Here is a 17,531-nt window from a genome sequence, read left to right as displayed (position 1 = left end):
TGCTATGCGGCTGCTTCCCACTAGCTATCTATTTTACGTTTGGTAGCGTATATATGTCCATGCCACTCTCTCGCTTTGTCACAGCTTACCCTTCCCCCTCCCCATAACCTCAAGTCCATTCTCTAGTAGGAGGTCTGTGTCTTTATTCCTGTCTTACCCCTACGCTCTTCATGACATTTTTTTTCTTAAATTCCATATATATGCGTTAGCATACGGTATTTGTCTTTCTCTTTCTGACTTACTTCACTCTGTATGACAGACTCTAGGTCCATTCACCTCATTACAAATAGCTCAATTTCGTTTCTTTTTATGGCTGAGTAATATTCCAAACTTGTCCTTCCAATATCATATGTCGGCTGATATTTTGGTGAGAAAAGTTCAGAAGTAAAACACTGCTGGAATGTCTAAACAGCCAATCACTTAACACTGGTATCTAGATTATCCGGAGAAGTTTAAAATAAAAGGTCCTGCAAGCAGGGAGCTATAACCTCTCTGGGTCATTGGAATCAGAGTGTCTCTGTTTTTTTCTCTCCACAACACATTTACACATAAAATAATTTCCTTAGAAGAGTGATTTAAAATTCCAGGTGTCAATGTAAACCTTTCTAAAATAATTACATAGGAACCGAAAAGCTTTGTAGCCCCTGCCAAATCTACTCTTGATATAGGGCTGCCATCATTTAAAGCTAGTAGGGGGCTTCCTACTAGGTGGTGCAGTGGTTAAGAATCCGCCTGCCAATGCTGGGGACATGGGTTCGAGTCCTGGTCCAGGAAGATCCCACATGCCGCAGAGCAAGTAAGCCCATGAGCCACAACTACTGAGCCTGAGCATCTAGAGCCCTTGCTCCGCAAAAAGAGAAGCCACCGCAATGAGAAGCCTGCGCACCGCAACGAAGAGTAGCCCCCGCTCGCCGCAACTAGAGAAAGCCCGCGCGTAGCAACTAAGACCCAACGCAACCAAAAATAAATAAATAAAATAAATAAATTAAAAAAAAAAAAGCTAGTAGGTATAGAGTCCAACAATTTTACTGAAATAGTTTCATTGCAAGAAGTTTACTTAGGAGATCCTAAAGCTAAATACAAAGGAAAGGGGACAGAATTGGTGCTCACAGCTTAACATTTATAGTTATTATGGTTTTGAGAATGTAATTTGTTTTTACCCATGATACATTCAAGTCCATACAATAATATTCTGACTGATGATGGCGTTTCTGTGTAATTTTTAAGTCACTCGCTGTTTTCTGTGGCTCCTACTGTTGTCCCTCTCCAGTTGCACAGCTAGTCCAAAGCTGAGTACAGATAGCTCAGCCTACAGAAAAGTTTTAATGTCAAACATTCACTTTGTACTTATCAACCATCATGTAGTCATTTAATAATATTTTTCACTGTAGATGTTCACTCTGGCATTTAGAAACGCTATTAGAATTGTCAGTTCCAAACCACTGTTTTCCAAATGTACAAGACACATATTCCCCATGGATGGTGAAGTTTGAGAGAGTTCAGCCACATTTGAAGAATTTGACATATATAGAAATAGGCTCGTCTCTTTATAAAATTATTTTTACTTTGTTCAAACAGTTAAAACTTTAGAAACTATACATTTTCTAAATCAATGCACACTTAAGCACAGTAAATTTTATCTCCAAAGATAAGCTGTTGAGTTCTGAATTATGAGACAGGATAATAAAAATTTTCATTGCTGAGAAATTTGTAATATCAATATCAATATATAAGGGCATAGGGGAAGAGTATGTACCGAATACACCATATCAACAAATGTCTATTGGAGCTCAGAATAGAATAATTTGTCCTGTACATTTATATTTAGGGGAAAAATAAATAAACACCATAATAAAAATATAAACTATAATGAATAGCAACCACAAACAGATACAGACTTTGTGACAAAGTCTGTAATAAACTTTGAACAAAGTACCTACTTTTTGTATATAGAAGCTTATTCAATTCTGGTGGGTTTCAATGAGAGAAGCTGAAAAGACAAAAGACCAGAGCTGTGCTAAATTATTCTTTCTGTTATCCATGCTGGGTTTGGGGAAATTTTGAGCATTTTAATGATAGTTTAGGTTATTAAATCAGGCAAAACTGGTAGCAACGGTGTTTGAATTCACAAAGCAAGAGGTTGCTGAAGTAGAAGTCAACAGGTCTGACCAGCTGGGCCTTTGGTCGGGGGTGATTTTCCCTGTCTAGGTATCAATCTACCCTTTAAAATAAGTTGGTTGTATTAGACATATATAACTATCCACTTAGTCCTAACTTTCTATAATTTCACCATAAGTAGAGAATTGAAAATATAACTGCAAAAGATAAGAACATTTTGTTCAGGGGAAAACTGTAGCTCATTTGCAACTCAACCCTTGAATGCAGTGAATATGTGCATGTGGAGGTGTAAATATATTGTTTCGTAGTAACCCATCCAATTTTGCTTCAATGACTTAAACACATCCCAACATGGGCTACCTATTATCTATAGTGTTTCTTATTTTCTTGACCAGCCTATTGACCAACCGTACAATGCCATTACGTACAGACTTTGACATCATCAAGAAAATTGAGACCATTAACATCCTTAATTTCTTACCCCCTCTACCTACAAATTTATCTGTACTACATGCAGCCCTGCCACTTTCCCTTCAATCCTGGCTCATCCTCTTCAAAGCCAACTGCTATAAAACTATACTCTTAATCATATCCCTTTAAAAATGTCCTCTTTCCTCGTTCTTCATTCTCTTACAAATGTCTCTTTCTTCTCAGTCAACAAACTTGGTCCTGTGTTTCTCATTAACATGAAATAGAATACCACCACCAACAAAAGACAACTTCTCTTCTCTACATACATCTCTCTTTTCTTCTCTTAATATTAAGCTTCTGGAAAGATCATCTATCCTTGTTTCCACCTCCCATTCCTCCTCAAGCCACTTCCTTTCGATCCTGCTCTTCTGTTTCCTGTCCAGCAGAGATGATTACCCATGGCCATTTCTCGGTTTCCAAATCCAGTAAAATTTAAGCATCTTCTCAAAACTTGTAACCTTGGGACCGTTTCCTCCTGGAAAATCTTCATCTCCTCATCCTTCAGAGACAGGATCTCTTTATAAAAAATAATTCATCCAGGCCACCACTGAGTCATAACTGGCCCAAGCCTTTTTTCTATTTACCAAAGAGTGAGGATTGATTCTCTTGGCAACTGCAAAGCCATCTAAACAAACTAGGTGCATCACTCCTGACACCCTTAGTCATTTCCCAAGATGTGAGCCCTTTGGTCATCTACTCCTTCCTGTGCTGTAGTCTTACACCACTCTGTCCATCTCCCTGTGACTCACCATCCCACTCTGCCCTCCAGCCCAGAATCCTCCACCTTGCCTCCTCGAATCTCCCCTATCCTCCCATGGTTGACAAAATGCTGTTCACTTCCAAGCCCTTCTCTGAAAATTCCCCTTCCTTTTAGCCTTCATTGAAATCTAGCTCTCCACCAAGAAATCTGCTTCTCCTGCAGCCCTCTCATTTGAAGCTGTTCTTTCCCAGGGTTGGGAGGGGGCTCAGCTATCTCCTTATTTTACATTTCCATGTTCAGGTACATTGTTTCTCTACCCTTATATAAAATCCTGACTCTTTCAGAGCTAATGTTATCCTGCCACACTTCCTTCTACTCCTCTTATCATTCCTTCTATCACCTTTACCCTCACATCATTAATACATGAACACTGCCACATAGCTTATGGGTTCCCTCTCTGTCTACTCTATTTTCATCTTATCACTGTTGTCATCAAAGGTACTTGCCTCAAGAAACCATTGGCCCAAGGAGGATAAGAGACACAGGCAGAAAACCTGGACCTGAACTACAGGTTAGAGCCAAGCCTGGCCAAACACTTCTGAGATCGGCAAGTCCCAGCCCACCTGAAGATACGTGATCAAGAAATAAGTGTTAACTGTTGGTTTTATTACGTAGCATGGTTATAGCAAGAGTTGACTGATACACTGATAATCAAATTGGATCTTCTCTCTCACTTACCCGCTAAGTTTGATTAAAAAACAAACAAACAACAAAATTGAAGGCTTTATTCTCTAAATCATACTTTTCTTTCCTTAATTTCATCACTTAAATTTATGCCCACAGCATCTCTTATCTGGACTATTGCAGTGGTCTTTTAACTATTCTTGCCTTTAAAAAAAAATCCTTTCAAGTCCCCACAACCAGAGTGGTATCACTAGACTATAAAACTGACCACTCCCCTCCTTTAATCTGTTTAGATTCTCTGAGCCTGTAGGATAAAATTCACATTCTTTCATTTGGTAGGCGTTCCCCATGATCTAATCTCTGCCTTCTTGCTTAACCTCCTAGCGTGTCACTCTCCCCTTTGCACTCCTGCCATGTCGAATTGTTTACAGTTTCTGGAACACACCATGAAGTTTCATGTTTTCACAACTTTCCATGTGCCTGGAAAGTGTTAGCTCAGTGACCTTTTCTATTCCTCAAACTTCTATTTATCTTTCAGATGCTGCTATGGAAGCACTTCCTTTCTGACACATGTCACTTTGTATCTCCAGGGCTTAAAACTTAATACCTGTTACAGAGTGGGTATTTAATAGACATGAGTGGAACAGAAATAATTTTGAAAGTTGATTTATAAAAAAATGTAGTATCTATTTACTCATGAAATTTAGAAATGCACACACCTACACCATATTTGAATAGTAAATAACCTTATCTCACGATATATTTCTTTCTAATTTGATTTGATTCTTTGAAATTTAGAGGATAGCTTAATCACTAACATTTTGCAATATAGGAGACACTAAGGTTGCTTCATAATCAAGTTTCTATAGAAAGAATCCTAGATGTATCATAATTTTTTTCTAATGAAAACATCCTGAATCCCATGGAAATGTAAACCAAGGCTGAAGCATGTGGGAAATGTATACTTTTTTTTGTGTCTAAAGCTATAGTTATACAACATAACACATGACAGAAGCTTAGAAAATACCCAATAAAAATGTTTCTCCAAATAGATAACCGTGCAGTATTACCTTAACCAACTGATGAGGAAAGGAACAGAGTTCAAATCCACTACCCACTTACTCTATGATTTTAGTTCCTCATCAACAATAACAATGAAAAGTCCTAAAAAACAGTAATTCAATTAGAAGACTCAGATATGAAAAGTGATCATGGTTGGTGCTCCAAAAATTAAATGCATATTTTAACTTAGATATTCTATAAAAGTATGGAACACTAAGACTCAACAAAAGTTATGAAATGTCATTTAATAACCCATTACTCTTAAAGTGACTATCCAATCACCTTATGTTTTGTCTTTTCTTTTGCAAAGATTCAGCAATTTCTTTAGCTACATTCGAACATTCTAGATTTGAAGTTTACACACAATGCATCTCTTTATTTATTTATTTGGCCACGCCGTGTAGCATGCAGGATCTTGTTCCCCGACCAGGGATCGAACCTGTGCCCCCGGCACTAGGAGCGCAGAGTCTTAACCACTGGACTGCCCGGGAAGTCCCTACACACAATGCATTTAAAGCAGAATGTATGTTCTGTCAAGTTAGCAACTCGCATATTAAGCTCTCAGCCTTTGCTGTAAGACACGTATCACATGCACGTTTCCTATAACTTATGTATAATATGTGTACATCACATGCATTTTTTTTCATACATCTCTTGGCCCACACATTCACGTGCACATGCATGCCGAGAAACAAAGGCACAAATGATCAGATTTGATGTTCTTCTCCTGCTCACTGAACTACCATAGAGAAATTATACCTACTGTGTTCCTGGTTTAGTTAGTTGAGGTTATAAAAGGTAAGTAATGATTTATAGAATATCTTGATATGTGTGTCATGCCTTCCAACTAGACTGTGTCTTACTCCTATATTCTTCTCAGTTCCTGAGATTGTGAGGTGTTAGGCTCACGCTGGTGGAATATAAAGTGTCCAAATTCATGGGCTCTGCCACATCGCATCTGGGTTTCTATCCTAACCCTAAGAGTTACCAACTGGGAGAACAAGGACTTATGCCTTGAGCTTCAGCTTCTTCATTAGCAAAATGTGTTGAGATACCAGCCGTACTTAGTGGCTGCAAGGCACCTCAGCTGGAGAGATGTCCCCCTAGATTGTTAATGGATACTTGCTCATTAATTGATAAAGTCATCTCAGAAAAGGTCTGGACTTACTGCCAACCATTACTTTTACAGACTTGCCTGTTTTACAGTTATATAGACAGGTGTTTGAGACTATAAGGAATTTAAATAGAAATAGGAAAGCTTTTTAGTCCATTTTGCTAATTAATATGTCAGAGCTCATAAAGAAGGACTCATCATCGGCTTTCTTCAGTACTGCATCATCTTAAAGAGCTGGGTCAGCAAAGATCTCTGTAGACAGTCAATACATATTAAAACCATTCTAAGCAATAAATCAAAACAAAAAAATATGAAGGCATGTTTTAAAAAAGTAAAATTTATAAGTCCTTTCTGTCTGAATGCTGAGGAGCATTAAACTATTGGCTTAAGTGTCAGTTCAGTACATAGGGAAAAAAAGGACTCCTTCTTGGACATACTTTATGAGTCTGTGTATAGCTAAAATTAAAGCATAATGAAAAAAAAAAGGCTATGGCAAATCTGATGTCATTTTTCTCTGGATTCTAATGTTTCCTCAGAATATTTGTCATTTTAAAAAATGGTTTTATTGTTTAAAATATACATTTTGCTGAAGTTATTTCCCCTGTGCATTGCTAGGATTTGAGTTTTGTCAGAATTCAATTAGTGAGATAGTTAGGGAAAAAGGTGAAAGACAGTTTTTTGGTTTTTCAAAGCTCTCTGAAACTTATGATTTTTTTTTTTTAAAGAAGCCAAACAAAAAGCATTTTGCTCCTAACTTCTCTATGGTAGGTCTCACCATCCCATAAACATTAATACCTCTTATATGTGGAAGAGGACCCCATAAGATTATAAACAGGAGTACCAGCCTGCCATTTTCCTTGCCAAGGTATGAGATGCAATGTACTGCCAGGCGTAGCCCATGAGATAGATTATTAGAGAAATCTCAAGAATACTGGATTGATTCCAGCAGAGGTGAGGGAATACTACATTTTGGGCCAAAAATGTTAGAAAGATTTATCTTACCTAAGACTTTGATTTGATCTGAGCTCTGAGAAATCAACCATTTAAAGAATAAGCCAAGGAAATGGTGCCAAAAATATTGTCACAAATTTGGGAAGTACCCAAGCCAGACCAACAGATGGAACTTGGCATGAAATGGCTCTCTACACACTAAGTAGCTGACTCAGAAGAAATTTTAACTCAGATGCATTTATTAAAATGTTGAATATCATCCTAAATAAGAGGATGGATGATAGATTTAGGTCAGCACATAAAATTTAATTTAACTTCCTGATGATCTTGGATAGTGGGAAAGGGGCCCACATTTCTATGATTAAAAAGAGACAGAGGGAGATACTCTTTCTTCTTAGCAAAAGAGATACCACTTTTTCACCTGAAAATTCTGGAGAAAGGATTTGGGGAAGAGAAAGGTGAAACAAAAAAGAAGCTGACATTGGCGAGATAAGTACGAATGATCAGGGCACGTTGCACATTACAATCTAAACTGGCACTTGCTTAGTGGTCTAGACTGTAGCAGATGGAGACTATAGTTCTATATTAGGTGAATGTTAAAAATGACTGAACAGGTTGCCAGAATCAAAAGGACCCTTAATTCTCTTTCACTGTTGTCACTACCAAAGCCTAATGGGAAAATGCTCTACCCAAGTGTAGCCCACACAAGGAGTTGCACTTCATGGGAGGGATGGGTTCTTGAGGAGCATTATAATTCAAGACCTTAACAGCATCTTTTTCTTTCATGCTGCTTTTTATTTTCTCAGTACTGTCTCTAACGTTTTATAGAGTGCTCTCATTTAAGTCTAGAGCTCACAATTTGAGGTGACTGGTTAGCCCTCTTCACTGTGTTTTATCGTATGCCACTTTGGCTCCAAAGTTATCAACTTTCTGGCTGTTTTCAGCGTTTGCCCCGGTTCCACAGAAAGCCAATGAAAAATTTGATGATGTTGTGATAGAATATAAAAGTACTTAAAATATAAGAATAGTGAATATTGCAATAATAGTTCATTAGTAACAAAAATCTTATTTAAAACATCTGATGTATTTCAACAGTTTGATTCATGGGATATGAAGACCATTAGTATTATTTCTATTACCAGCTAAAATAACTCTGCCATGTGAACCTTACAGTTAACCTGACTGATAGCTTTAAAATTGTGCCAGTTTTAACATTTTTCTTTTAATTTGGAAGATTATTTCAATTTTTATGTTTAGAGTACTTCTTTCCTAATATCTTTATTTCACACTACATCAAAACATATCATTAAAATTTACCTAAAATACTATACCAATATACCAAGATAATGTTTGCCTTTAAAAAGAGTGACAATAATATTTACTTACTGGCTAACAGTAATTTGTTGGGAAATGAAGTAAGATTAGAGTAAGATTTGACTTCCCAGAAAAAGCCAGAAAGTTTATTATTTGTTTTCAAACACCAAATTGATACACATTCTAAACAAAATGCTTCTACTTCTTACCTTGAAGCCCATCCCAGTATGTAAATAGGTTTTTATCTTCAAGTATTAATATGCGTAAGAGAGCTAAGGACAAGAAGTACCAGGCATGGGAACAAGCAGCGTGTGGCAATTTATCACTCCCTCAGAAATCTTTTCTTTCACAGTGATCTAACCTCTTAGGCTCTTTATAGGGGCAGAAAAGAAAACATCTAAGAGTTGTGAACTAGACCTTCCCTGCTGTTATCACTAGTGAATCTGGAGAAAGAAGAAAAGGAAAAAAAAAATCATAATCTTGTCCTGGAACATGATGGAAGTAATGAGGCATCAAGGCCACTTACTGCTGAGAACATAATTGGCCCATAAACACAGGAGATGCTTGGTGATGGGAACGACTTCTTTGTTTTAGACACGAAGGGATGCCAACAAATCATAACCCTCCTGTTGTGTGGAGTGGCGTTTCTAAGAGTAAAATGGATAGTTTCCCCCCAAATAATGCACCCTTACAAGAAAAGGATTACTGCTGTATTTACTAGCTTAGTAGCTTTAAGTGTTTTCAACTAATGTGAATAAATGATGCTGAAGAAAGGGCAAAGGAATAGAAGGTAGGTCATTTGGCAATGAAGGAAAAGCTTGGATTTTAGACCTGAAGGTATCTCACACAAAGCAGAGAAAGAACCTGGAGACCCTCAGAGTCCTTGTGGACTTCCTAGGGCACCTCCAGGGAGCTCATTCATGAGTCTAAAGAAAGAGAATACAGTCATCTCAGGCCCAGTCCCCTGTGAAGACAGGCAAAAAAAAAAATGATTCTCTTTTGAGAAGGAAGAAATGGCCACGTTTTTCTTATTCTGGAATTCTTTGTCCTGCCACTTTAATGCGAGAGTCATCATGGAAAAGAATTTCAAACTGTCTTGGGTTTTCTTTGTAATTTTTTGTTATTCTAAGTGTTCAGCTGGCATACAGGTTAAAGATTTGGGGTTTTATAATTATTTTTTTGGAAACCTTTCTTCCTCCTTCTCAAACATTTCAGTCAGCATACATTATGCCACTATACAAACGGCCAAGCAATAATTCACCTTTGTGGAAGTCAGAGACATCTCATGTATTAATTAGCAAGTCTTTCAGTGATGAGTGGATGGAAACAGGTTCCATCTGCTACTCAAACACAGCCAGAGATTTCCAGGAAGGAGAATATAAAGTCAGTTACAAGGAATTTCTTACCCGATTTGTGTCCAGCCAATGAATGGACTTTGCTTTCATCTGGCACTGCAAAGAAATTAAAGAGACAAGGATCAGACCTGCTTGTAAATCAGCCATTTTTTGAACAATAAATTAATATAGATTTGTAATAAGTGAAATCTTTTACTGGCAAAGATTTGAGAAAACATTTTCCCCAGACTGCCTGGGGCACCTCAATTCTATTAATTTAAAGACAGGTATGAAGAAATATATGTACATTAAACCTTCAGTGAATAGAATTTCATTCTTTTAAAAATTTCTAGGGCTTCCCTGGTGGCGCAGTGGTTGGGAGTCCGCCTGCTGATGCAGGGGACACGGGTTCGTGCCCCGGTCCGGGAGGATCCCACATGCCGCGGAGTGGCTGGGCCCGTGAGCCATGGCCACTGAGCCCGCGCGTCCGGAGCTTGTGCTCCGCAACGGGACAGGCCACAACAGTGAGACGCCCGCGTACCGCAAAAAAAAAAAAAAAAAAAAAATTTCTAATGCTTTCAGTTCTTTTAACTGGGCTGTTGTTTCTGTATCCACAAAAACTGAAAAAACTCAAGAATCTAGAGCTGTATAATATATAATAAAACTCTTTGAGCATGACAGCAATATATCTAATCCCCAAGGATCAGACTTCTATATATGGACAAAATGGAGCAAAAGGGAACAAACTTACAATTCCTCCTGAAAAAAAATTTCTAAAATAGACAAAACACGAAACAATGGCATTCAAGAGATTAGACATCAGGCAACAGAGGACAGTGACCCTTGAGAGGTGGAAAACAGGTGGGGTGACTCCTGCCACTGCTCCAGCTTACTGTCTAGAGAAAGTTTCCAGGTTGTGGTGCAGGAAGGGGAACACAGGCAGAGCCCAGGGATATTCCGGCCTGAGGACATGAAGCTGGAGGCCCAGGGAAACCAAGGCAGACAGAGTTTAGGTCAGAGAATTGGAGAGAAGAGAGGAATACAGAAATCTTTCTGAGATCTGCAAAGGATCCCCTCAGGTATTTAATTAATTGATGATGATCACATGCATGTGCGGAAACTACCCAAGACCTGGGACAGAACCGCCCCAAAGGGGAAAGAGCACAGTGTCCAAAGTTTACACAAGGTTGGGAATAAAGTTCCTATTCCCAATACCCAGAGTAAAAAACTTCAAAAGTCAGGGGCATCCATTAGAATAGGAAGAAGAATCTTGCTTCAGCAGTGGATAAAATTTTAGATGAACACAGCTCTGATGAAATGGATATGATTTTGAAAGCCACAAATTACCAAGGCTTATATAGGAAGAAAGAGATAATCTAACAGCCCTATAGTTTGTTTTTTAATCGATTTATATTGAAAGTTAAAAACTTTCCCAGAAAGAAAACTCTAGACCCAGCTGATTTCCTGATGAATTCTACCAAACATTTAAGGAAGAAATAATACCAGTTCTACAGAAATTCTTTCAGAAAATTTAGAGGAGGGAATATTTCCCAACTCATTCTATGAGGCTACCATTACCTTGATGTTAATATCAAGCAAAGACGTTACATGAAAGCTACTAACCAATATCTCTCATGAACAAAGAGGCCAAGTTCTAAATCCTTAAGCAACTCTGCATGGATTATCATTTCAATATTCAACAACAGCTGTCCAATATTCACCATATATATATAACTGATTCATTTTGTTGTGAATCTGAAACTAACATACCATTGTAAAGCAATTATACTCCAATAAAGATGTTAAAATAAAAAAAAATATTCACCATATGTCATTGTCTACATTAGTCTATAAAACTCTGGTGGCTCAAGGGTGGAAGCAAGGTGAGTGGAACTCTGCCAACAAGGAGGACCTCTTCCATTTTCCCAAATACGAGATTGGTCTCAGAGTAATAAGCTCCTCCTTCCTTTACCTACAACATTCAGTCATATTTCATTGACCCAGTTATTATACAAAAATCTTCCTAAATCTTCCCACACCCACCTAGCACTCCTTTCCTAAGCTATTTCTTTATTTTCTAGACAAGAGCACTACGTGTTTGTGATTTTCCTGGTATTAACTGCTTAAAAAATCTTGTTGGACTCTTCTTCGTGTTTCCAGTTGGAGATGTCAATCCATATGTATCAGGCTCCAATTGTGGGCCAAATTCTGTCTTTCCCAGGTCTGAAAAAACATACAGTGGAATCTATAGTACAAATGAAAAAATATTGGAAAACAATGATGGTGACTAAAAAAATAATACTAGAAGCTAATACCGAGCACTTGTAATATACAAGTTCTACCCTATACTCTTTATAGCTATTAATTCATTTAATGCTCACAGTAACCTGTAAAGATAGCTATTATTATCTTTACAGATAAAGAAACTGCAGCATATCTTGTAAGCGGAGGAGCCAGAGCTTAAACATGGCACTTTTAATCACTCTACTATACTTGTGATGAATCATAGAAGCGTTGTTATATTTTTCAGATTATTGATAACATGAATTAAATGTACGAAAACACTTGACAAACACCCGTATTTAAGAACACTATTACCCTTTTAATTTGAATATGTTATTAATAGAAATCTTTCTATGTTGACCAATATGAACAAGTGTTAGCTATAAATTTGTTTAACATGTTCAGAAATCTACAGTTCTAATAGGTTCAAGCTGAAATAATTCATCTCCATTACACAGATAAGAAATCATCTGTCTGAGTTAAAATCTTGACTTAGATACTTACTGGTTACCTGCAATTTACTTTAACTTTCTGTGCCTCAATCTCATCATATATAAAATGAGGTTGATATTGCTTTCCCTGTAGGTTTAGAGTGAAGATTATTTGTGTAAGTTTATGCAAAATACTTAGAAGATCACATAGTAAGTGCTTAATAAATATCAGTTATTAGATCATTAATGATAAACTAAATAGAGTTAATTTACATTAGATGTTACAGAATAACATGATAGCTAATAATGGGACAGATGTGGATTGAATTCAAGATTTATCAGGCAAGTTACTAAGCTCCTTTAAACCTTAGTTTCCCCATGTGAAAAATGAGATCCAAACACTGTACAAGGAGTTGTGAGAACTGAATGAAATAAATTTTAAAAAGCACTTAGCACAGTTCCAAGTACATGTTTCTCAATAAATGAAAACTTTTGATAAATGGAAACTGAGAGCGGTAAAGGTTGTGAATTTAATGATGGCGGTGGTGCTTATGATTTCACTTGCCTAGGATTATAAAGGAATAGGCAGGGCACAAGGTACTTTCAATTGCTATCTCATGGATAATCCAATACCCACAGCAGGTTTTACCTCCCGGTTTACATGGCTCCCAGTTCATCTTGTAGTGGAAGAAAGGCAAAGGAAATATGGTATTCAGACTACATACATGATTTTATTTTGTGCAGTTATTCTGAAAAAGGAATTCACACAAGGGTAGGATCTTATTTTTTGTTTTTGTCTTTTTTTTTTTTTTAACAGACATAAATTATTCCATTACATCTAAGGCAATTTAAGTACTACAAATTCCCTTGCCATGTTAGGTTGAACATGGTAACTTAACTTTTGGGCTGAATACTATCTACTATTTTTAGTAGGAATACTAATTATTTTAATTGACAATTTGAAATTCTTTAGAACACTACCAAACTATTACAATAAACAGTGTAGAACATCCAAATGGGTGATGGGCATAAAAATTAGGGGTCTTTCTCCAAAATATTCACCGACACAGATGTCTATCTTGAGGACAGAAGATAAATGAATAAGCATCATAGAAAACAGAGGGAACTGTAATGACTTAATTAATAGAATACATTTTACTTAAAAGGTTAAATTGGGAACAATCGTCTTTTATGCACATGCTTAGTGCTGGGAAGTGATTTAAATAACAGTAGCAAGTGAGAAAATGAGGTAAAATTATACACACCACCAAGCTTTTTTAAAAAATGACAAGTGTTATAATTAATACTCAACTTCTTTTATAACTCACATTACCTTAAAGCTACTATAAAGTTTCCTCTCAGGGCTGGAGCTTAAGTCTAGTCATTTCCTGCATATTATTTAGATAGCACAGCAGTTGCAACAGTAGCAACATTAATATGATAGCTATGTCATTTTAAACAAAGAGCTTATTTACAAGAGGTTGAAAATGAGTGAGCCCGGTGTGGGAAAGGTCTATCATTCCAAAATGGTAAGTAAGGTACCAAAAGTGTCAAGTAAGAGAGGGTTGATGGAGCAGGAACCAAAATTTCTTGTTCTGGTTCTAATGACAGATTGTTTTCTCTTCCTTTCTTTCTTCTCCCCACCTCTCCCTCCCTCTCCCTTTTCCTCTTCCCTCCCTCCCTCCCCCCTCCCTTCCTTCCCTCTTCCTTTCCCTACCTGCCTACCTACCTTCCTACCTTCCTTCCTACCTACCTTCCTTCCTTCCTTCCAGTTTCTAGAGCATATTATATTCCCTTTCTTATCCTTCAGTTTCCAAGGATTGGTACTATTTGCTCTTGATTACTTTAAAGAGTTATTATAGTAATTGAAGAGGTATTAGGGAAATGTTGAGTCCTTCTGAAGATGAAATTCACAGACATTTTTTATTACATTCTTAGAGGGCACTGTGGACTTGTCCCTCCTGAGATTTCTCTAGATTTATTTAGATAATGGGATTTCTATTAAGCTCCTGCTTCCTGGCATTCAACTCAAGATCAATGGACACTATTTGATTTAATTACTCTCAGGTTTTTCGTAAGGAGGACACTCTTTGGTTTGGATGTCTGTTAATTTCCTGCGGCGTCCTCTGGTTCAGGAAAACTTGCTCAGGAAACACAGCACCCTGTGGGCCTATGTTTCCAGTTATTTTGGTTGTAGACCTTTGAAGCTAATCAAAGGTCTACGAACTACCCAACACCAGTGGAACCTTTTTAAAAGGTGTGGATAAACACACAGTGCCTTTTGGCTTAATTTCAACGAGGTTCATTGTTAGAGTTGAGAGAAACCATAAAGAAAGAAAATACGGGAAGAAAATCTGTGAAAAATATGGTACTCCGAGAACTTATTAGTGGCAGACATTAAAGTGCATATACTACTTACATATATTGGCTTCCTGGTAGGATATATTTATATTAATATAGTGATCACTTAAAGGTTTTATTCTTTTGTCAAGCCTTCTTATACTCTTCAAATGCATTCTCACTGGGGGAAAATAATCCCCTTGTTTATTGATAGCATTTGATACGAATTTTACAAGTGATTATTAGGGACTTCACTTGCTTAATAAAACTTTGAAGAACAGTGGCAGATTTGGTGAGTTAATGGGCCCCATAGGCTCTTATGCTGACAGGAGATGGTATATTGCCAACATGCACAAATCTCTTCAGATAAAAACTGCCACCAGGTAGTTATTCTTTTTGAGAATGCCAACACTATGTCACGAATGGGGAATATGCAAATGTGTTCAGATTCCCACTACTTCATATTGAGATACTCTGATGCAAAGCAGCATTCTAAAACATGATGCAATGCTGGTCTTTCACATAGACAGCGCTATCTCATTTAACTTTTGATTTCCCTGTCTTTGGCATAATAGAGACTGCAGTTTTGAAGACGATGATTGGCACAATAAAAATCTATCTTCTAATGAGGCCATAAACACTTCTCTTTGGATAGTTTACTAGGAAACTGAATATCAAATAATTCCGCAATGCTTAATGAACTTGTTTCTAAAAGTTGTTCCTTCAGAATTAAAAAAAAATTGATGTACTTGCCAATATTAAGAATCAATTTTCTTCTCTTTTAGCAGATCAGTTTCCATACCACTGATGGATTTCCAGAATTTCTAAGGAACAGAAACCTGTTTCAAGTTGTAAATTAAGTTCCTTTCTTAGCAACCACGAACTATTACTGCATTAATTTATAGTGTTTTCTTATGTCAATGACTATTTGGCATACTGCTACTCCTTAGGGAGACTTTTTGAGTTTTCAGCGCTATAAATTCTTATGTGTTGAAAAATTCTTCCATCTCTTGGAAAAAAAGCGAAATACAAAAACAAAATAAGGCTTTTGCTGAAAAAGGGGCTAGGTGATCAGTACAATATAATGACATAAATGTTTATCTCACCGTCTCCCCCAAAGCACCCTGTTCATCCCTGGACGTGTTGCTGCTCTGACAATACGCTAATCAGAACACAACAGCTGAAGTTTTCTTCTAATGTTACAAAGCATCTTCCAGCCAGGCTGCCACAGGACAAAAATGAGGGACCCATTCCCTCATCATTATCCAACTATTCGTATGTTCACAGCTTTTCAGTGATATCCTCAGAATTCCTTTTTTTTTTTTTTTTGGCCACGCAGCATCTTAGTTCCCCGACCAGGGATCGAACCTGGGCCCCTTGCAGTGGAAGCACAGAGTCCTAACCACTAGACGGTCAGGGAATTCCCTTTCTTTCTCCATGAATCTTAGCATAGCTTCAATCTAAAGTTAGGAAAATCCAATACTTTCCTTATGTTCTTATACTATTGTCTTTATCTCATTGAAGAGCATTGGAAAACCCAAAACATGCCTTCATAAATTCATTGATTCATTTGTCTTGAATCAACTCAATAAGCACTTTCTTTCTGAAAAGAATCAGACACTCAAGCCTGGGGTTTAATGAGGAGATACAAATAAATAATGTATTGATACAATGTAATGTAATAAATAGTATAATAAAGGAAGAAGGATATGTGTTAAGGATATAGTAGACAGTCACACAGACACGAGGATTCACAAAAATAATAAAGGTTTTTGGTGACTGAGTACTTGAACCAATACACCTGGGACACTTTTTGTTCATGGCAAGGGAGCAGCATTGTAAGAGTGAAAGAGCTCAAGCTTAGCTGTTACAGGGACCTGGATTCTGACACTAATTACATGTGTGACCATGGACTAATTACTTAGTCATTTTCAATCTTACTGAACTTATTTGTAAAATGTAGATAATGCCTCCTACCACAGAGTATGAGACAACCTAGAGGATATAAAAACTTATCTTGGAATCTAGCAGAAGCAAGTGCTTAAAGATGGACTATACCTGCCTTTCACATACCACCACTTCTGCTAGGTGCTCTGCACTCTATCACATCAGAAGTATGTTTTTGAACAGGCCACGCAACTTCATGCATCTGTACAATAGTATGCACATAGCACATGGAATTTCTTCTGACTTACAATGAAAATTCATCCATTCTCCTGCTAGGCAAACATGCTTTAAGACCCCATTCAAATGTCATCTTCTCCAGGTCATCTTCTCATGTCTCCAGGCTGAGTTTCAGGACCAAAGTAATTTGTAAATATCTCAATTATTTGTGTATGGGTCTGTTTCACATTAAACATGAGCACCTTAAGGAAGGGATATGTCTTGTTTTTCCTTGTTAGCCTGGAATCATGCCCACCCCCTCATAAGTACTCATTAATGTTTGCTGAGTGAATGAATGCAACATTTGAATGAGTAAAGAAAGGAAGCAGCAATTTGGATACATCCATTCAGCAAAATGTTCTAGACCAATGAATGTGAAATATATTCATTGTGGTATACATATGGTTCTATGAATGTTGTAACAAAAATGTGTATAAACCTAGTAAAATTCTTGTGGTGCAATTTGCAGATACTCTCCTGGCAAGGAAAGGGTGACTGGAAGAAGGTGACTGGAATTCGAACCTGGGATAGGTCTAAATAAAGACCACAACATGGTAGAACTGTTT

General features: G+C 37.2%; 1 protein-coding gene across 4 annotated transcripts in view; it reads right to left on the bottom strand.

The window, feature by feature from the left end:
- The window catches only part of PARD3B (par-3 family cell polarity regulator beta), a 1,043,826-nt gene that overhangs the window by 377,627 nt on the left and 648,668 nt on the right, over window positions 1-17,531 (bottom strand). For all 4 annotated transcript variants that reach the window (XM_065880246.1, XM_065880249.1, XM_065880248.1 and 1 more), the window contains one exon: window positions 9,821-9,865. In XM_065880246.1, coding sequence (XP_065736318.1) covers window positions 9,821-9,865 — 45 coding nt within the window. The remainder of the gene's footprint in view (window positions 1-9,820; window positions 9,866-17,531) is intronic.

This window comes from Phocoena phocoena, chromosome 7 (genome assembly GCF_963924675.1).
Source record: "Phocoena phocoena chromosome 7, mPhoPho1.1, whole genome shotgun sequence".
Taxonomy (NCBI): Eukaryota; Metazoa; Chordata; class Mammalia; order Artiodactyla; family Phocoenidae; genus Phocoena; species Phocoena phocoena.
The sequence above is the reverse complement of the archived record's forward strand: the minus strand, read 5'-3'. Positions and strand labels throughout refer to the sequence as shown.